This window comes from Malurus melanocephalus, unplaced genomic scaffold (genome assembly GCF_030028575.1).
Source record: "Malurus melanocephalus ecotype Western Australia unplaced genomic scaffold, MMel_1.1 scaffold_39, whole genome shotgun sequence".
NCBI classification, from domain to species: domain Eukaryota; kingdom Metazoa; phylum Chordata; class Aves; order Passeriformes; family Maluridae; genus Malurus; species Malurus melanocephalus.
The window spans coordinates 1,566,548-1,588,319 of NW_026623271.1; the positions used below are offsets into that span (position 1 = coordinate 1,566,548).

Genomic DNA, 21,772 nt, shown 5'->3' on the forward strand with positions numbered 1-21,772 from the left:
CACAACAAAACCAACCTTAATTTTAGGCTTGTCCTTTAAAGTACTCAAAACTTCTTGCAGATTGGTGTCCTCTCCAAAATTACATGTATAATATACATTGTATCACCCAAGTCGTGATTGAAGCTGTTGCATAAATAAAAAGCTCAACAGAGACTTCATCTGAAATAMCCTCAACACTGAATAACAGGCTCGTTTTAAACCAGTTTTGAACAAATTCTGGTGAATATATCTAGATGATAATAGAACTACCTTTTCAAATAAAAAAAAAATCCTGACATTTGTCAAATATAAACCCCAACAAAGGAAAGTAAGTAGCTTTTTCTTATGTATTATCTCTGTTCCAGAGCCCATCMTCACAATGAACTTTGACTAACTTTCCCTCTTTGTGCTGTTCTTTGTTGATATGAAAATCTTTAACACTTAGAATATTTATATTGGGAAGTCCTAAAAGAGATAACTATCTACAGTTAAAAGATTACTTCAGTTGTTCCTACTATGAAATCTCTGGTTTCAAWTAAGTGSCAGAAGTTGATGCCTTCAAATAATGTCTTTTTTAATATATCTATTTATCTTCATGGGATATGAAAATAAAATATACAGCAAGAGCAAAAAAAMCAAAACCAAAACCAACCCACATATCCCATAGGCCAAAAGAAATCATAAACAAAACATGATTTTCCAATRGATTATAAAGAATAACAAACCTTTTTATTGGCAACAATAGTCTTTAATTCTGTAAATTAGCAAGACAATTTGATACAGATATATTTGGCCAAGTTTTATAACACCAAACGATGTCATAATCTCTCATTCAACTTTAAAATTACAGGGAAGCTATAAGAAAAAATACCACAGCCCTTGTCTAAGACTTTCCACTTAAAAAAAAATAAAGAAAACATGAAAAAAAGAGAAAAGGTACTTAGAAAAATGCTGAGTTAATGCAAGGACATGCAACATTAAGGGATTCTTCCACTTCATGTGCTGCAATTGACACATTCATACCTAACTTAAAAACACAGACAAAACAACGCAAGTGTGTAGATACTCTGGCCAGCAGTTAGTTTTATACATCCACGATGCAACATTAAATTCTCTCTCTYTTTAAAAGGCACATTTCTTTGATCATTGTAAAATTCAGTTTTTGTRGTTCATTAATACATGAAGAGTAAAACAATTTTACTATGCTTGTGCTTTAACAACACAGCTGTATTGGAAGACATACAGCAAAGCTATCAAGGTACAGAGCATGACATGAAGACTAACAAGTGGGAGATGACAGTATAACAGTGATTAATTTAAGTCAGCCATTAATGCTAAGAATATGTTCTGTGCTGAGGTTATTATTGCTGCTGCAGGTAAGATGAAGAGTTTAAAAATATTTTTTTTATCAGTGGTGTACATTAGAGTTGAAACCGCAAGTTATTCCCAAACAACACTTAATATATAGACCACTTTTAGATCTCTCTAAATTTAGAAACAATATAACTAGTAAACTTTGTCATGAAAWCGGTATGCAAGCTTTAGTTCTGAAACTCACAAACCTGGCATCTAGAAATCCAGTCTAAAAAAATCTATCCTGTAAGTACATCATGTTAGCATTGTAATATTAATTACAAGTTCAGATCGAACAGGGCTTACAAGTAACTGACACTGTTTCAGTTTTCAAAACGGTCGTTTGTATTTAAATTCCGTGATTCTCCATGGCGTAAGAGAAAGAAGTCATCTTTTTTCAATCCATATCTTTCAAGAGCTTCATTCAATTTAACTGGAGGTTCCAAGTAATACTGAAAAAAATTAGAATAATGTGAGGCAAAAGATACCAGTGCAACATTTTTTGAAGGGGAAAAAAAAATAAAAAAAAAAAATCACTGCTCAAAAAATGGGAAGGAGAAGGGTATTTGTCAAACTGTTTGGGTTCATTTTAAGTTTTTGAAAGATAAGAAGGCTGATTTACAGCTGCAGAATAACTAGCAAGGCACGACTTGTCAGCCCAAGTTCGGTCGCCTTCAAGGCAGCAATAGATCCCTTCAGAGGAAGTGCTGCCCGCCAGCAGCTGGCGCTTTCCCTCGCTCAGTAAAGCCAAGCTCACTGCGGTCCTGTCTGAACAATCAGCTGTCAGTGCGGCTCCCCTCAAGTTACCGCGGTGTATCTGTTACATTTCAGAAAAGGCATTATCAGGGWGTAATCATCTATTTTTTGTGCTCCTAAATACATAGTAACATTTGTACCGTGGGCACTAGGAACAGTTTATTGGAAACAATGGGTACAGGAAATGTTCTATCCGAGCACCCTATGTTCCATCCATGCCCTGTCAAGGASGTGCACGATGAGCTGAGAGGGAGCATAGCCAGGACAGAAGATGACAGATCATGTGACCACTCTATCAGGAATGAATTAGGAGATAAAGTGGTGCAATATACGCAAAGACAAAGTTGAAAAACAACTACCAGTCTCAAAGCAAATGTAGATATTTCCAATTCAATCCATTTTTAGTTGCTATGGAAGGTGTACAGGTAACCTTCTTATTAGATCTGTAGACTTGAGGGGGTYTGAGGTGAATAAAAACATTTAAAAACTACCACAAACTCGAATAACTCAATATTTTTCATATCCTTTCTGTTTTTAACTTYATTAACTATTAAAAATACTGTTCATATATTTACTAGACAGATGTAATTAATAAATACTGTACTGACTYACAGGCATGCAGTTCTTACTGTCTCCAAGTGATGAGTTTGCTTTTATTACTGCATATGTGTCTTACTTTCCTTAGCATTTGGATATCAGAAACATCCCCTACATTTGTTTCAATAACCATGGAAATATTTTATGTAATCAGTTTTGAAAAGCTAAGCATTGTTTTGAACAGCATTATATAGAGTAATAACTTTTCATTCATACAAAGTYCACATTTTAAGTTTACATTTACAGATATGTAGGTTAAGTACACGAGCAAAGCTTCACTAGTGACAGTCTAGTCCTTGGAAATCTGAACTCATGTTTAGTGTTGGAATTTACCTCATTTGCTAAAGCAAAGGTCCCCCAATGAATTGCTACAGACTTCTTTGCTTGAACATCAATATGGATTCGTACGGCTTCTTCAGGATCCACATGCTGGTGTTTCATAAACCACCTACCAAAACAAAGCACCATTTTTTTTGTGTCACCTAATTAAGTGCAATATTTATTCTTTACTTCTATGCAAAGAATGAAAAGAAATATATGGTCACCTAATCAAAAACATCATGAACATGTTGACCTAGACAACATACAGAACAGTCAAAATCAAGAAACTAACATATACCAACATACCCATGAAACAGCAGTTTATGTATTGCACTCCCTTTTCAAAGGATTTTTTCTTATCTATATTTTCAACAGTATAAGGACATATTACTGGTGCCTTGAGGCATTAAGGCCAAAACTTTAAATCCATCCCTGAAAACATTTTGTGCTAGCAGTACACACCACAAACTTTGTGCTTCAGAAACAGCCCAAATGAACAGGCAAAATAGAAGTGATAACTCAGCAGCTCTTAAAAGAGACCAGATTTTTACCATGCTATTTGGATTCCTACCCTCCTTTCACAGCCCATACATGCTTTCCTTCCAGCATTATATCAGTGCTAACATCTAAAAGTTTTCTCTAAAAGGAGAAAAATTTGCTCCCTTGAGTAGACAAATCTTTCATACTTTATAACCAAGTCATTTTTGTATCAAGATAAGTTGCAAAACCAGGGTAAAGACTGAAGCAAGAGAAAAACACAGCAAATGACATACACCGGAATGGGCTGGATTAAATGATGCTGTTTCAGAAAAAAAGGCACAGAGTAATTCCAGATATTTACTCCACATTTTTGAGGGAAGAAAGACTGCTGATTCATCCTTGCTATGTTAAAGTCTGAAGAAAAAAACTGTCCGAAAACATCACATATATTTATATATATATATATATCCCCCTTAATAAAGTACATGTACAGTTTTAACTTCTGGGTGTGTTTTTTGTCATCAGTATATAATTTCATTTATGTATTTTGCTCAAACCATGATTTTCATACCTTGGCTCATAAGCTCCAATGGGGATGGCTGCAAGATCAAAAGGTCCAAATCTTTTACCTATTTGTTCAAAAGCAAAACAATATCCAGTATCTCCTGCAAAGAAAAACCTATTCCAAGGTCCCAAGACAGACCAGCTGCCCCAGAGAACCTTGTTATCATCTGTCACAGTCCTTTTGCACCAATGTTGGGAAGGGGTGAAGACAAAAGTTACTGCGTCATGACCAGGGACACAGTTCTCTTCCCACCAGTCCAGTTCAATGACATTCTCACAACCACATCTCTGCATCCACTGCAGGAGCCCCAGGGGCACAAACCAGCGCAGTTCGCTCCCGAAGCGTTCGTTCAGACTYGCCACGGTGTTGTAGTCCAGGTGATCGTAGTGGGTGTGGCTGATCAACACCGCATCTATTTTGGGGAGCTGTGCTACTGTGCACGGTGGCCCTCGGAAGCGCTTGGGACCCAGCAGCTGAATAGGGGACGCTCTCTGGCTGAAGATTGGGTCAGTGAGAAATACAAGTTCATCCATTTCCACCATAACTGTGGCATGTCCMAGCCACGTGACTCGCATACCAGCTCCTGTCTTCCCAGCTTCTTCKGGCATTTGAACAAAGTAAGGTTGTAACACTGGAAGTTCTTTATCGAGTTCCTGGCAAAAAAAAAGAACATAAAATGCATGAGAGATTTCAGAATGTACTTGGCCATGGAACAAAAACTGCATGCAAGGCACAAATCAATACATTCAAGACTTGTACTTTGTTTATGTCTTTCTGCAAWCTGAGAACTGCAGCACACAAGAGATGCCTTTTTAATGTCTGGGRGCATTGCAATGAAAGCACTGCAAGGCACTAAAAGCATTCCAGGAAGAGATTCCTCCACCTGAAAAAGGATATAGATATATATATATATATACACACACACACATGATGTTACTTAAATACTCATACAACTGAATGATGCATCCTCTAAGTCCCAGCACAAGTAAGTCACAGATGAAAGAAAATGTCACGTTCCCCAGCAGCACTCCATGAAAGGTCTGTTAGCTTTTATCAGACCCTCTCTCTCACCTCATTACATCAAGAAGCAGCACACAAAGGTTAACCTCGCCTGCTAATGTTAGCTATTACAATTCTGCCTTCCCATCCTGCCAATAATTCAATGAACAATCATAAAACACAAAATCATTTTTAAAGTAAACCTTTAGATACTTAGATATGCTTCTTCTGGTGTTTTATTGAAGCCTKTAAGCTAATTAAAGTTTAATTATTACTGAATAAATCACTGTACTGATCTCCATGTATTGCAAGATGCAGTCCCAAGAATGACTTGAAATCAACCTAAATCCATTCTTCTGTGTAACAAAGCTATGAAAAGGTTCCCCCATCTTTTCTCTTATTCCTGCTTGACTAGTTATGCAGTCCCCACTCAAGTATGACTGGTCAGAGAACTGACCTGGTTGAACATTAATTTGACTCTCTGYATCTTCAAGCCATGGAGGCCATGGCTGTATATTACCTACTGAAACTCACCATCCAACCATCACTCATTCTCTCATTTTGAGAGTTATGCTCTTCACTACAGTTTGGTTGAGATGCTTATGCRGAAGTTTTATTTGTAATAAATAAGAGCTTTCCTATTAAAAAAAAAATCAAACAACCAAGGAGTAGTCTCAGCATTCCTGATCATCTCCAGCTTGGCCACAATGTGGCAAAGGCTCTCCTCCCAAAYGCTTCTGGTCTGAACTCCTCACATTGCTTTAGAAGAATTTTCATGTGCTAGGGCAGCTTCTGCAGACTCCTGATACTCCTCTCCTTGGTAATCACAAATGTTGCAGCATTTCTGGTTCCAAGTCAAGTTCTGCCTGCCATGGTTGCTACTCTCATTCTTTAAGCCTAGCACAGATTAGCACTATCAGYGAGTTTATACAGAGCTGACCTTGTGCTCCTTTAAAAGACCATCTGATGCTGTGACAATTTAGGACTCCAGGAGTTGCCTTGCTAAACCAGTACTGACAGCTTCAGGGAAGTTACTTTCTTCACAATATTTTATTGATTTGGAAGGCATATGTTGGGAAAAACAAAGCACACACATCTCCATCCCCCTGCAATTCCACTGTAAATAATAAAGTATTCATGAAACTGTTTTTTCTGAGAGCTAATGGACAAGCCATGTCTACTGAAAAAGTTTTTTTACTGTCCCCAGGAATAAGAAAKACATAACCTTCTATAAAGCTGAATRTAAGTTTAGTACAATACRACTCCTTAATTCATATAAGAAAAGCAGGAATCTTAGACTGAGATAAATGGCTGCTGCTCCAAGAAAGAAGTATCATTTTCTTATCTCTATTCCATTCTAAGTAGATGGGAACAACATGGCCACAGAAATCTGAACCACAGAGAGTGTTATACTGTTACACTTTAATTAAAAAAAATGCAGAAAACTAACATAACACTCAAAAATGGAAATTAGGACAAACCAAMAAATTACACATGGTTAAGTCAACAAATCAGATTATATCAAAGAAATAAAACTCAGAAGTGGAATTTAATAATTAATTGTCATAATGCAATTTAGGTCAGTTCRTACATTTTTTATGGAAAATGTTCTTTTAAACATTTTTAGAGTTAGACTGGTTTTAAAGTTGGACTACAAATTTTCTCAGAACTCAATTCACTTATTTTTACTGTCATTTGGCAAAAATTAGTTTTTGAAATTAGCATCATGCAATATTAATAAGCAATACTAAATGGATAGGGAACTGGCTAATTGGCAGAAGAGAACAATTAGTTCTTAAGTGGGACTCTAACATATTCTACCAAGTTTTAACTGGGATGGAGTTAATTTTCTTCCCAGTAGCTCCTATGTTGCTATGTTTTGGATTAGTGCTGAAAACAGGGCTGACAGCAGCCTGATGTTTTAGCTGTTGCTGAACAGGGCTGACATAGCATCACAGCCAGTTGACTGGGGCACACAAGAAGCTGGGAGGGACACAGTGGGGCAGCAGACCCAAACTCATCAGATATCCCATACCATATGACCTTGCACCCAGCAATAAAATCCAGGGGAAGGAGGAGGTGGAGGATATTCAGAGTGAATGGTGTTTGTCTTCCCAAGTAACTGTTACATGGGATGMAGCCCTGCTTTCCTGGGGATGGCTGAACACCTGCCTGCCCCTGGAAAGAGAATAAATTTCTTACTCAGCTTGTGCAAGCAGTTTTTGCTTTACCTATTGAACTGTCTTTATCTCAACCCACAAGTTATCTGTTTTTTCCCCTTTCAATTCCACTGTGGTGCAAGTGGTGGGGCATGGAAGCAAGCAGCTGACTGGGACTTGGCTGCCTAAAGTCACAACACATCTGCACTATTAATAAAGGCTTTACAGGGATGTCACTGGGATTGATGCTATTAAGTATTTTGAATAGTTAATTTAAAGGTAGAACTAATCACTATAAAAGGCATTTGAAAAAGTCACACAGACAGGAAGACTGATAAATAAAACGGAGCACAGTTTGAACAACTGCTATCCTGACCTATTTAAATTAAATTCTGTGAACAAAAGTTCAAGACAAACCAAGAGCACAAAGGCAGCGTAACTTGTAGGTCTCGTACAGAGCTTGTGCTTTCCAGGTTTGTGACATACAGGCCTCTGATCCAAATCAATGATTCCTCAGAGAAYGAGATCAGAAATCAGGCATGTTGTTGAACTATCACAGTGAATCACACCAAATATTACTTCTCAGTGCATGGGATTTGTGTTTGGGTTTGTTAGGGGGATTTTTAGTATTTTAAGAGCACCCACAATCACCTTTTAAAGCAATTAACAACACTGAACTTAGAGGATTTCAAGCTAAAACACAAGTTCTATAAGGAGTATACTTCACATGAAATACTTAAAACTCACACAACAGGATAAAGCAACATMATGAATGAAATACATAATCTTATGGAACGTTTATCCAGCTATAATACATTTTGTTCTCTGTCAAACTAACCAGAAACATATTTAAACTAGAAGAATTGAAAGAGATTTTTTTTAATATGACAATTATGTCAAATCAGCTACCAACAGAAACAAAATGTGCTTAATACTGTCTAGTCTTCATTACACAAGTAATAAAAAAATTCCTCCTGCTGTGTCCCTTCCCCCTCTCCGTTCTYTCCCTCCTAATGCAAAGCAAGAAGAAACACATGACAGGCTTTGGTAACACTAGCTGATTAGCTTAGGATTTTTGGCGCTTAGTGCATACTGGAATACCACAGGATTTTACAGAAATGAGAACAATCTAAACTGCTGATCCAACAATTAATAATTAAAGATCCTCCAACAGCACTGCACAAAGTTACTAATAAAGCCTGTAACGAAAATATGAGAAGTCTATGCATTCTGGATAATGATTTAAGGTCATTGTGAAGGCATGATTATAATACATATAGCTTTTCCACAGTRAAGCACCAGCATTTATCCTGGATAATATGCTCTTTTTTACATACGCAAAGCACTTGGTACAGATAAACTGAACCTGCCCAGCATAGCAGGGCATCACCAGGTACACTCAATGTGAAAACTGAAGTAGGATTCTGCTCAAAGAACATGCCATCTAGCAGTGATAAATAAAGTATGGTGCCCTTAGTTTGAATTTTAAAAAAGCTCAGATGCACTTTACAGGCTGATTTAAATGTGGAACAAAACTGGTTGGAACAAGCATCAAAATGGCTGAGGACTTCAGAAGTGCATTTCATTGATCCCTATCTAGGTTTTCCCCTTTCTGATTTACTTCACTGAACTCCTGAATAATTGCAGACACTTAATTAAAAAAATTTCATAGGCAGACAATAAAATTAGTCCAAAATTAATCCCATCTGTCTCAGAGAGACAGCTTTTCAACTGGTGCCTTGTAGATTTCTTTGTGATCATCCTTTATTGTAGGGACAAACTGTAAATTAAAGGGGAGGGCTGCAGTTCTGCACTCCATCAGAATGCTGTATGTTCTACACTCCACAGTACACCTCAGCATTGCCTTCAAGGGACTTCAGTCACTACCCAGGTTTCTGACTGGCTCTGGGAAGAGAGAGTGCCTGCGTTACACATATCAAATAGGGCAGCAGTCAAAGGCAACTGAAAATACCCAGGCGTGAATTTCATGAAAATGTGGCCCGCACAGTCTAGAAAGCTATATACCCTGAGGAAACTGTTGTCACCAAAAGGAAGACACCAAATTTTAAAAAGTAAATTACTAGAAGGGATCTCAAGCCTGATGTAGGTTTGCTGTGTTTCTTTCTGAAGTCAAATTATGTGTTATTATTATTATTGAACAATTACAGCGAAGATTATTTGTTCCTTAAACGTTCCCAAAACTCTGATCATCATGCATTAATGCGTACATGGCTTTCCTGTCCATAAAACTGATAAAATTTCTYCCTTCACAGATAATTCAAGTAAGACAAAATTGAAAGCTCATTACTAAATACTGACTGTGAGATTTATAGCTTATGCATAGCTTCTTGCATGCTTAAAAGCATTAACACTTGCTTGTTAACAAATGCTGTCCTTGGTTGTGCACCCTTCAGCACAGCTTTTCTGAAGTACAGTTAACACATCAGAAACAGGCTGAGAAGTAATCCTGTCAAAACTTAGGCTTCTTCATGTTTCCTRTGACCATAAAGATAACCCGTGGTTAAGGGTTATCCATTTCCAGTATCCATTACTTTTCATGGAAAAGAAGCTTCCCTTATCTCCTTCTTTATATACAATACTTGACAAAAGCATTTCACCAAGAACAAATGACGGTGTTACCCAGTAAAGTATTTCAGTACAAATATTTGCTCAGGTTAGTTTTGACATAAGCAATTTTTTCTCCTGGTTACTGAAACAGAGAAAACAGATTTGTAAATACTTTCATAAGTAGGTGACAGAAAATTTTATTACATTTTCATGAAAGAGATGCAACAATGTAATAAATTGCAGTCTGGGAAAAAAGGCAAAATTTTAAAAAAATTAATATGTTGCAGCTATCTCATGCAACACAAATTAAGTTAATATTMTGCTTCGTAAGGCAATACCTATTAAAAAGGAATGGCTGAGAYTGGTTTATGACTGAGCTAGGGGCCATTTTTGTTGTTTTTATAAATATAAAATGAGCTGAATAAATCACAGGGTGTGGAACTAAGAAGGAGACAAAAATTAAAGAAATTTATTAACCCACCTTTTGAAAATAACAAAATTATATCAAATCAGAAAAGCAAGACTTAGAAAAATCTCTAGGAGATGCATAATGAGTATTAGTTAGAAACTGTCCTATTTTATTGATTAGAGCAGGGGTAAAAGCAGTCTGAATCACAAAAGGAAAATATGGAAGTATTTACCTGCTTTGATCGTGGCACATTGCTGTTATCTTTTTCCATGAAGGACCATTTCAAAATATTTGGTAATGTTGGTGATTTCCATGTTGGCCACGGGTTGACAAATCTCCCATCTTTGCCTCTCTTTGATTTAGTTACATCCTCTTCTAACCTGTAGTCCAGCCTGAAGCTTTTCCTGAAGGTCCTGGAAGAATCATTGSCCCCGGAACCTCGACCCAAATTCTGACGTTTCTTCACCGCTTCTTTAGGGTACTGGTTGCACACAGTTGAAGGCTGCTCTTCATCTGTATTCTTATCCATAACTTTTACAGGAGAACTAAATAAAATTTTAAATTAATCAATATTTTCTTGGACTAGCATCAACATTCATAAGACTGAATGTACTCACACACACACGAAACAAGATTGCCTTTCTTGTTTTATGATCTACTGTATTTTTTAATCAACAAAATACGCTTTTGAAACAGTTGCTATTACACAAAAGCCTTCAAAAACATGCTGTGGCAAGCAGACACGAGGGCTCTTTGTAGTTCAGGCTGAATTTTACTCCCTGGAATGCACAGCTTCAGATACTAACACTATTATCTACCAACTGCAAAAGTGAGGGGGAAGGGTTCCTTAATTTACATTTTGGTAGAATAGTCATTCTTCCTGAAACTTATGACATTTAGTGCCTAATGTAACATGATCCTGCAAATCTGTCCAAGACACACTGGAACTATACCATACCTTAGGATTTGCCTGTATAGTGACTTTATTTTGTAGTAAAAGCGGCAGTCTCGTGTAGCATTACTAACACTTTACTTATACCAACACATGCAGGAAAYTCAGAACACAGATATTTGGTACTGTTTCCTATTTTGTCTGAAACAAAGGAAAAGTTTATTACTATGAAGGTAACTGTAACTGTTTCAAACACAATTTTGATACACATTTAACTGAACTGACTGATGGAAGACCACAGGAAATTTAAACATCTCAAATCACAGCTGCAATGTTTGCTCTTAATTCCACTGTGAAATAAAAAAAAAGTGAGAAAATGAGAAAAACTTATTTCTATGAAGTCACAATGCTGGTACATTTCTTAGAAAACTATGAACTCAGTAGTCAGTCTCTTATTYTAAACTGCATTTAAGTGTTGCAGTTTACAAATATAATCTTATTATATCCAAGGTAGAAAAACCGAATATCCCTATTTTATTTTAAAAATTGCTGAAGCAATTCAMTTGAAGTGAAATGCTTCAATTTCTATATTTATTTTCAATTGAAATGTTGCAATTTGCTGTCCTGTCAGCTTTTCAAAAGAAATAATTAGTGTTTTAAAGAGTGCACAACTTTCTGGCATTTACAAACTCTACCTGATAAAAACTASATGATTAGCAATGAACAGACAACACTATTTAAAGCTCAGGTGCAGGAATAATTTTTAATAACAAATAGGCTAAAACATGTGGTGGTAGAGTTTTCCACAGGACAAGCTTCACTATCTACTGTTTCACTAAATTTTAACTGTATGCTCAGAAGCACTGGRCTGATGTAACCAAGCCAGTCGATGCAAAAAAACATTATCAGGGAACAGAATTAAAACTCACAGTTTTCTTAGAAATCACACAAGTCACTGTGCTCCCCATAAGCTCATAATTACAGGGGGAATTAAATATATTGTTCACTGCAATATTGCAGCTAAGATATTACACACATGTAAGTACCACCAASTGAACTTAAATGCATTTGCTGAGGATGCTCCAAATTCAAATGCAAAACCTATTTCTGCTATTTCAGCAGCAACTGATTACTAAACACCAAGTATGGAATTAGTTGCAAAGAATACAACAATTTGCAAATATTGTGAAAATTTCTTAACAAAATAACCATTATTTTGYCATACAGTAAAGATAAAATATTAAGACATCAAAATTCATTTCTAAAAAAAAAGGCATGAACAATCACAAAACATGGCTGATAGATTTTCTCTTATACCCCTGGTTACAATCTTATTTTAAGTAATTGATTTGTACTCTAGTTTCCCTGCAGTTTTACTGAAACCACTCCACTTAAGTATTTCCTATTTAGCATTAGGATACCACATCTGCATCCTAATTTAAACTTAAATGTTGGTAAATCTAGGCTTTTTTCCTCTATTCCACCAAAGATTTACTGGAATCAGCCTTCAAGGAAACACTCAACTTGCTCTATAGCATTTTAAGCAGACATAAAATGGTAACACAAAGAATCGGTGCCACAAAAAGGCAGACAGAATACCCCAAAAACGGTACTGGTAYTTTACCTGTTACTTAAGAGAGTTTGGTTTGTTTTTTGCTTTTTTTTTTGCATTTGTCAAAGAGCATTTTCAATGCCAAGTYAGTTTTTAATTTAGCAAAACACGCAGACACAGCATAAAGTATTTATTCTTTTAGAAAGCATCATGAAAACAAATCAAAAAAAGTTTAATCTTAGGTACTTAATTCCAGGAAATTCTTCTGTTAACATCTCAGATGTCTGAATTTTTAATATATATAACCACTGCATTTATTGCTCCTACAAGACATTTTGTATTAGAGACTGAGGTGCCTAAAGTTTCRTTTTTAAGCTTCTGTTTATYGATATTCATCTGCAAAATAGGTGAATTCCACTTTTGTTTAAACCTTCATATAAACCTTTGATCTTATTCCTAAGGTACAAACCTCTAGGGGAAGCAGGGATCGACTACGCTGATTAAACAAAGACAATGCCAAAGCATTTAAGGCACTGCAGGTATCTATCTGTCTGCCAACATATTTTCCACATGATGCACATACATTACTTTCATTAGTATTCCATAAGCAACTGCAGGGATAAACTACCTCAGTGCTCAAAGAATACTTTAAACCTTACACATGCATAAGAAAGGGACATGTTTACAAACAAGTAACTTAAAGTATTCCTGATGAACTCTAGCTTCCTTTGAAGTATCCATCTTGGCACATAATTTCTGTTTCATTTAAACTGATTAAATATATCCTACAATATTAATGACAGAGTTTTCTTACATAGAAAAAGAGGAAGATAATGATTTCTTGAAAGCCAGAAAACATTAGCCTAAAATAAAATTCAACCAATTACTAGTCCACTAGTTACACTTTTGCAAAAGAAAGTTTCTACAGATAAAGAGATTTGGCAGTTATATTTTAAATAATAGAAAATGCCCAATCAGAAATCAGTTGATTTTTCTGCCCGCTTTCCTAAATTCTTCCCACCCAAAAATAATAGTTTGGCACTTGAAAATCTAATTTAAGCATTTGAATGGCAGCAAAAATTACTAGCTCTAGAGATATGAAAATCAAASTGGAGTAGTTGTGTTCACTTAGGAGGGACAGAGGGAAGGGATCACATCCCTGGTGAATATTTATTGTTACGTAAAGTTCTACAAGAAATCCTTTTATAGTTTTAAACATAAACTACTATTCTACTTAAAATCATTAAACTGATTTCCTGGCAAATGGAACCCATCCTTCAGGATGAGGTTAYTTACCCCCACCAAAGGGGAAGTGGATTGACACTGTTTGCAAGAGTGGCTCAGGAGAGACACAAGGCAACCACTCTCCCTCTCTGTCCTCCGAGATTCTTTGCCCTTTCAACTGAATTCAGAAGCAGAAATGGACCATGACATACAAACGCCTAAAGACCATTAGTCATGCCAAATTCACAAGGCCAGAAGGTGTTCTAGATAGAGGAGAAGAACACCACTGACTGATGAGTAAGACAAAGTCTGACATGAATCAAAATGCAGAGCTCACATAACTGGTTTTCCAACATCAAATACTAAAGTACCCCTAGTAATTCACAAGGGAAGAGAGAAGTTGTAGATCTGGCAAGACATGGCATGGAAAATTCATGTTTTACATCCCACTAAACTGGCTYACACGTGTAAAGAGGATATAGCCCTCAGGACAACAGGTTTTAGGTAAATGGTTTATTTTAACATTGGTTATATAAATGAAAATTTGGATACCAATATTTTGGCTTTGAGCCTTTTGTTTATTTAGGAAAATTAAAAATTTAACTAAATATTTTCATACTCTCTGTTCCAAGAGGTTTGAAACAGGATACAACAACATCACAAGAAGTATTCTGCCATTGTAATTTTTCTTTTTAAATGGTCCTTTAAACATAGAAGAGCTTCAAGCCTAATTAGTTGAACATTGGCATAAAATCCACTGTCTTCACCTTTTCCACCCAGTCTCTAACATCCGCTGCTCTGTAAGTGAAATGGATGCAGCTCCCCCCACTAAYCACAGAGTCATGCACAACATGCTACTAAGCATTAAGTCTGCCAAAACAGACTCATCCTTTTCTACACAGAAACGTGGTCCTTATTTAAGCCAGAAAGCGTAAGAGTTACTATGAAGCTATGCTTTACTGGAATATAGCATCCCCAAAACTTTACAATTGCCTGGTAAACATTCCAGGCAYAAAGCTTCCCACAAACCTTCAATTTTTCTGCTTCTTTGAAGTAAAGAGTTTGGTTCATTTTTAATCACTGTCTCTCTGTGTAAACCACATCCAGAATTAGGTTGCACTAATGATCAYCTAGAAGGGACAGCACACAATTCCCAGCAAACTCACACCATTGTAGCCTTACCAAAACAAGACTGTGAGCTTTCTTCTTATACAGTTACACAACTCTGAAGTTTTCTTTCATAATACATATTTTTAATGACGGCAAAAAACATGCGTTTTGGCTTGAAATAAAGCAAAAATTGTTTCTGTTAGAAGGAAAGGTATTTGCAAATGCTAGGGAGCATGTAATTGGCTCCCCCAAGCTTTACTATCAAATGACTGCCAGCTAAGTTTTGGCTCTGCTTTTATTTTTCCTCCAGGYTTGAAATTGGCTGCTTTAATTACTGAACAGTTTGAGACTGGAAAATTCTGAATGCATTTAAACTTTTATTGTGCAGTAMTTCAAGTTGTTCCATCTTACCACTGTAGGCTTACCAGAGAAAGAACCYGAGCCTTCTGTGAACTGTATACTGCTACACATCTCGAAGATTTCTTTCACTACTTTTATTTTTATCACTGCAACAGCAGTTGCACGAGCAATTATTCTAGATTGCTCTTGGTATTASGATTTCACACAAAGATCTCTCAAGCTTGCATTAGCTGATCTGTAAATACTTCTATTTGAAATTTCACATTTAAAATCCCTAGGAACAACAGGTGTTGCCAAAATTTCCACTGAGCAGATCTGTAACTATCCTGATTCTACACTGACCCTGTGTACTGTTCAAGAAAGATTAATAACAGAGTTGAKAACAGAAAAAGGAATAGCTAGCTGTCCCCATAAGCAGCCTCATAGAATTAAAACAAATCCTTTATCATTCTTATCTAGCTTGGAGGATCAAYGGTAAAATAAAGTCTTATTTAGATATCATGGAGAAAAATAAAATTAATTACAAATAAAAAAAAAGTTGAGGCATCTACCATGCTCATCTGTTGTTAAGCTTACTCTTAAGCAGCTGCATTGCTTAAGCAGCCACTACCATGTGCCAATCCATTTCTGCCCTGACTATTCCCCCCAGGCTCGCCAAAACAAACACTTTTGTCCACATGGTGAACTTTTTTAGGAAATTAATGTAGCTGATAGCCACTTCTTATCTTACAATCCCTAGAYAAGCGCTTAATTTTCACCTGCATCACTGTGCAACCATGCAAGTATTTATACCAGCAAACCGGTTAGGACAGGGAAGAGTGAGAACAGGAATATATTGTTGTAAACAGAAACTTATGTCAGCACCAGCCTAAAAAAAATAAATTAAATACCCTCCATCTAGAATTCACTGTGTAGTTCAGTTACATATCATCAAGTTAGTTTCAACAATTTTTCCTACCCTATCCCCTTCCAAGATTTCATTTACACTTCGCACTGATGATGCTGAAACTCTCCATTTACCATCTCAGACAGTAATGTTTCATATTATAACCAAGCACATTCAATAGCTGCCTACCACCCACAAGGCAGCCCACTCCAGTTACTAAACATTCCACCTCTATTTTGCTGGTATTCATTAGGACTAAACCAACAGAAAGTTATTCGTGCCTATCAGCTACACCTTTACATGCCTCTGGATACAAATGCAAATAGGCTTTTGAGTCAGTTCCATCAGTAGTCCCTGGAGCCAATTATTTCTTAATGTTGGGTTAAATCAGACCAGCTATGGGCTTGTATCAACTGAATAAAGATGCCTCTTCCTGCATCTGGCACAACACATAACTACTTTCCCTTCGTGTCCAGGTGCCCCAGCTGATTGTCCATGTCCAATATGAACATTCCATAGTCCCCAAACATGTCTATGATCTGTAGATAACATGATAGAAGCTTTTTGTTACATTCATATTCTGTTTAGGTTGTGATCCCTGATATGACAGTAGTTGTCCWTAGGGGACATGCAGTAGAACAGAGATGACAGACCCAGGAGCTAATTTCTTTAGCAATACAAGCCTGTACAATAACTTTTTTTCCTCTCTACTCTCATCTTTATCWCAGTCTTGAATAAAAGAACCTTAAAGCTGGCATGTGGCCATCACATTTAAATGAGCAGCCTAGACTATCATTATGATTAAGCACAAGAGCAGTGTAATTCTGTGCTATTGCTGAAATAGTCACCAAAGGGAAGCTGGAGTTAAATTTTCCTGCACCAGAAAGGAAATTGCTTTCTTTTTCTCTCCCTAAACAACTAATCTCATATGACTACTTAATTTATAGTGAAGAATGTTGAAAGATGATGAACTGGAATGGAAGTTTTCATACCTCATCTGCAGGACTGAGGCTGACACACAGAAGCAAGGCTTATGCATTACAGCTTGTATTGTCTTACAGTACACAAGACAATACCCAGGTCACAAATCAAATGTGGACAATTTTTAAACTAACAGAAAAATAAGTGCAGATRGCATATGCACACATCTGCACAAGTAAGTAATGGATTCCAACAGCAATCCATGGACAGCCCTTCACACTTAAGACAGAATTTCAATTTCAATAAAGCTTTTCCAAAAGACCAAACACAAAATTTGTACCAACCCAGCTACAGGACCCAGAGCCCAGCTTTGGCATTCTGGCACCAGCTGCACTTGTGACTATTTATGCAAACGAGTAGTCCATTAGTTTCAGTTGGTTACTGATGTGACTCCAGTTAATGACACAGGCACACCTTGCCAGGATGGGGTTTACTGTTACAAAAAAAACTGCTGAACTTTGAAGTTAGGCATTTAAAATCACACTTTAACCACTCCTGTGTGTTAACAGTCTATACATCTTAGAGTTTGTATTTTAAGTTATTAGGCCATTGAAGCTGTTAGCACATATTTTTCTTAAGGAAAATAAAGTTTTAAAATATTACAAGCTCACATTCCTTCCTAAGGGTAAAGGTTTTCCATCTAACATCTTAATGTCAATTAGATATGACTAAACACAAATACTATTATACATAATGAAATGAAGACTCCACTTGAACATGCTATGGGAGAAAACTGATTTCTTTTGTAGCATGTGGTTAGAGAGGCAATGTAAGAACTGYTTCATAAAAATGCACAGAAGTCATGTTAAAACTTTGATGCATAGGATCCACATAGTAACATARGATCTAAAGTTCATTTATCATCAACTCTGGCACTTTTATGTCTGCAATTGTGCAATTGCTATCTCCACTTCATTTACTAAGCCTTTTAATTTTGTTTATCCCTGTCTCCCTGTGCCAATAAAGAACAAACACCTATGCAAACTTCCTCTAGACTCACACCAAGAATAATCCTTTAAAATCCTATAAAACCTCATTAGTCCAGGAAGTGTAGCAACGCCTAAGAACTTGACTTTATTTTTAAGTTAACAGTCATAAAATTTTGTTTATATTCATATTTAAAGGCTTGTCTATTTTGATTCCCTCTTTTCAATTCCAAGTCCAGTTACATAAGGTCCAATGCAATTTCTCTGCAACATGAAAATACTTACCTACATTCTTTCTAGTTCTACTTAATTTTTAATATAAAATCAACTTTTGCTTGTCCCAACAACATTGTCTCTCTCTCCCTGTCTGTGTATATATGAATATTCACCCCACACATATATGGATTTTACTGAACTATCTATAACATTTGAATCCAAATTTATCGAAATGAAAGCAAAACATTTCCAGGTCAGCTAACATAAGCGATTTTTTTCTTTGTTGAAATATGTTCTTTTCTTGAACACAACTGTTCAAAAATCATCCGTCACACGAGATAAGCCAAAAYGTCACCAGTCTTTCCAAACAATAAGTTTTGAATATCCAAAACTTTGTACTAGAAAGCCAGAAAACAAATCCAATATAGCACCCTTATGGTTCTTTAACTGAAACACACCCACTTAGAAAGAAATTCCAAGGGACAGTACACCAGACACAGYAAAATGTCAACACTCAAGGAAACTGGAAACATCCTGATACGTAAATGTTTTTCATTACACCCATTTTTCCTATATATAAAGGGCCTTTGATTCCATCCCCTCAACTCTAAATTATGATGTCCTCGTGTACTCTGAATTCAATGCAAATGCTTTGGTTGTTAGTCAACAACAGAAGTGTTAATACTAGAAGTTGTGTGGTTTGGGTTTTTCTTCGTATGGAAGAGTCAAGGCATCCTTCCAACACACATGTGAGCCATCCACTAGTTTTCAAGGCACCATCCTAAATATGTAGGTGTTTCAAGGAGTTGAAGTGTTTCATGTAAACACATCTGAATAGGAACTCATAATTACCTTATTACTACCACAGTCTCATTATCAGAAACAGTTGAACCTCACTGAAACCTTCCCTCAAAAACCAGCTGACAGCATGAGAAAAATACTTCCAAATATTTGAAGCAATAAATCCTATCATAAACCTTACTCAACAGACAGTAGCATTACCAGCTCCAGCCACAGGAACAGGTATTACAGAAGAAGTAACTCTTGACATAAATTCCTTCAGACTCATTTTTTCACTTGCACATCTTATCAAACTTTGTTTTTCACAGTCGGGGCACAATGGCAGCAGTGTTTTCACAGTGTCACTTGGCTTTCCTGAACAGCTTTGCAAGGTTTWTCTGCTTGGGCACAGTTGTAGGCTATTCAAACTCAAACGATCCCTTCCTTGTACAGCTGTTCAACACCAAGATGTTACATACAAAGAGGATRTAATACATAACTTCTTTCCCAGATTTTCTAAGAATATTTAAACTAAGTGCAACATTTAGTTTACAGAAAAGTCCTTTTTACTCAAATCTGCATTTGGTGATCAAGTGATTTTCCATTGCCCTGGCTCTGAATGTATTAGAAGYAGGAACTCACACTGCAACCTATAAAGTTAAAGCAGTAGACTGAAAAAAAAAATGGAAGTGAGATCAGGAAAGAAATTATAGATATGACAAAAAGGAAAACCAATTTCACTGCAGGTGTTACATATAAAGTCACTAATTAATATGGCAGTATTTCTGTTTTTCTCATCACAGACAAAAAAGTTGCCTTCCTTTCTGCTGAAAAGATGCTAAGAGCTATTTCTGAATGAAGAATTAATTATTTTGGTTCAATTTTGAGCTTATAAAGGCTGAAGAAAGAGCATATTTCTCCTGGTTATTCCTCAAACCTACTTACTACTGCAAGTGAATAAAATTATAATAATGGATTACTTCCTCTTAAAAAGACTGCACATCTCTTTTGACTTGAGGCCAAGCTGAAGCTGAATAATTGTTATTTATATTTGAACAGTTTCACTTGTATCCCTTACTTCCTCCTCTCCTCTCCATCATAACTGAATCAAACAGGGCTCTCCAATCTCCACCTTTTAAAAATTTCCATTACTTTTTATAATAGGCTTTTCAATTTCAGAAAATCTGGGGTATTCTGAAAGCAACTGCTGCAATAATTCTTGAATTAATAAGAAAAAAAATCTTATTCTTGTCTTCCTCAAAATCTTACCTACAAAATAAATCAGGCTTCCTACTTTCTTAACTGATGCAGCTGCTACTATGAATAAAAATACTCTTTTCAAGGGATTTTTTTCTGGAAAACTGAAGTGGTTTTCCTGTCAGTACCTTTAATTTTGATGCCAGTTTATTCGGTTCAGTTTAAAATTAAAGAAAAAATACTTAACTACAAATATTACTTTCCTTTAAAACTAAAAAACTTGCTTCATAATGGCCATTTAGCAAATGGAAGAAATCATAATCGTCACTAGAAAAAAACATTTCTGCAGAAGTTCATGAATTTAACTGCATCCCATCAAGACAGTCAACAAACACTTCTGCGAAATCCTTGCTAGGGATAATTGACGATCATTGAGATTATTTGACTGCACTAATTACATTAAATGACTTCCTTAATATCTTCCACTTAGCACTATACAATGCGAATGCTCCCACCGCAAATAAACATCCGTTCGTGCCTCCTCTTCAAAGGAAAACATTCTCTAAGCCGCCGATGCTATGAAGCTGATTTTTTTGTAACCGATTATATAACTTGTTTCTTTCCAAGAGCGCTGCTGCAGCATGTTTTACAGTCAATTGACGAGAACGAAAGCCTTACGCTGGGGGACGAACACAGGACTTCTTCTTCCAGGGTTTCTTTCACCGGTGCGGAAAGATGCCCTGGACCCAGCTGCTTTTGGAGCTGGAGCCCATCAGGGTCTGTCCCTAGCCAAGGCGGCACGCAGGCAGCGGGGCAGGGGCACACGCTGAGCTCCGTGGGCAGCTGGGCTGTTCCACTCCTCCCCGGCCGGGAGCAGAGCTCGCCAGCCCCACGCACCTCGCCCGCCCATCCGCGAACTTTTCCGAGTGGGTGCCCGCGCCCTCTCTACCCCGCTCCCACCGCCTCCCGCAGCGGCCCAGCCCGGTTTCCCCCACACTCACCGGCGGGGCCCCGGTACAGTGTGGGTGTCTGGCGAGCCCCGCTGCCGCGCTCGGAGCAGGTGCCTCAGCTCCTTCTGCTCTGACGGCAGCAGCTCAGGCAGTGCCTCCCCTCCGGACAGGCACAGGGAGAGAGCCACCGCTCGGTTCGGTCCGTTCCCCCCTACCCACAGGAAGGCGCGGGGGCAGAGACCCCCGGCCCCGGAGCGCTGCTGCCGCTGGAGCGCCGCTCACCTCCTGGACTGCTGCTGCCGCCCCTGATAAGTCTCGTCCCCCTCCTTCTCCTCCTCCTCCATGGTGCCGCTCCACCCCTTCCACGGCGGCGGCTCTGCAGGTCTCCGGTAGGAGCTGTTGAACGGCTGCGGCGYTCCACCTGACCAGCTCGCCGCTGAGGGCAGCGCGGCGAGCTGCAGGGAGAAGCTCCACAGCGCCCGGCGCCTCACCATGGCGAGCAGGGATTCCGC

The 21,772-nt window shown here is 37.5% G+C and overlaps 1 protein-coding gene across 1 annotated transcript; it reads right to left on the reverse strand.

Moving 5' to 3' along the window:
- Positions 1 to 583: 583 nt before the first annotated feature.
- On the reverse strand, positions 584 to 21,766 carry NAPEPLD (N-acyl phosphatidylethanolamine phospholipase D). The gene is made up of 5 exons (XM_057364485.1): positions 21,543 to 21,766; positions 10,419 to 10,731; positions 4,058 to 4,704; positions 3,019 to 3,133; positions 584 to 1,784 (listed from the first exon to the last, which is right to left on the reverse strand). The coding sequence occupies exons 1-5, from the start codon at positions 21,752 to 21,754 to the stop codon at positions 1,656 to 1,658; spliced, it is 1,416 nt and encodes a 471-aa protein (XP_057220468.1). The 5' UTR covers positions 21,755 to 21,766; the 3' UTR covers positions 584 to 1,655.
- Positions 21,767 to 21,772: the final 6 nt, after the last annotated feature.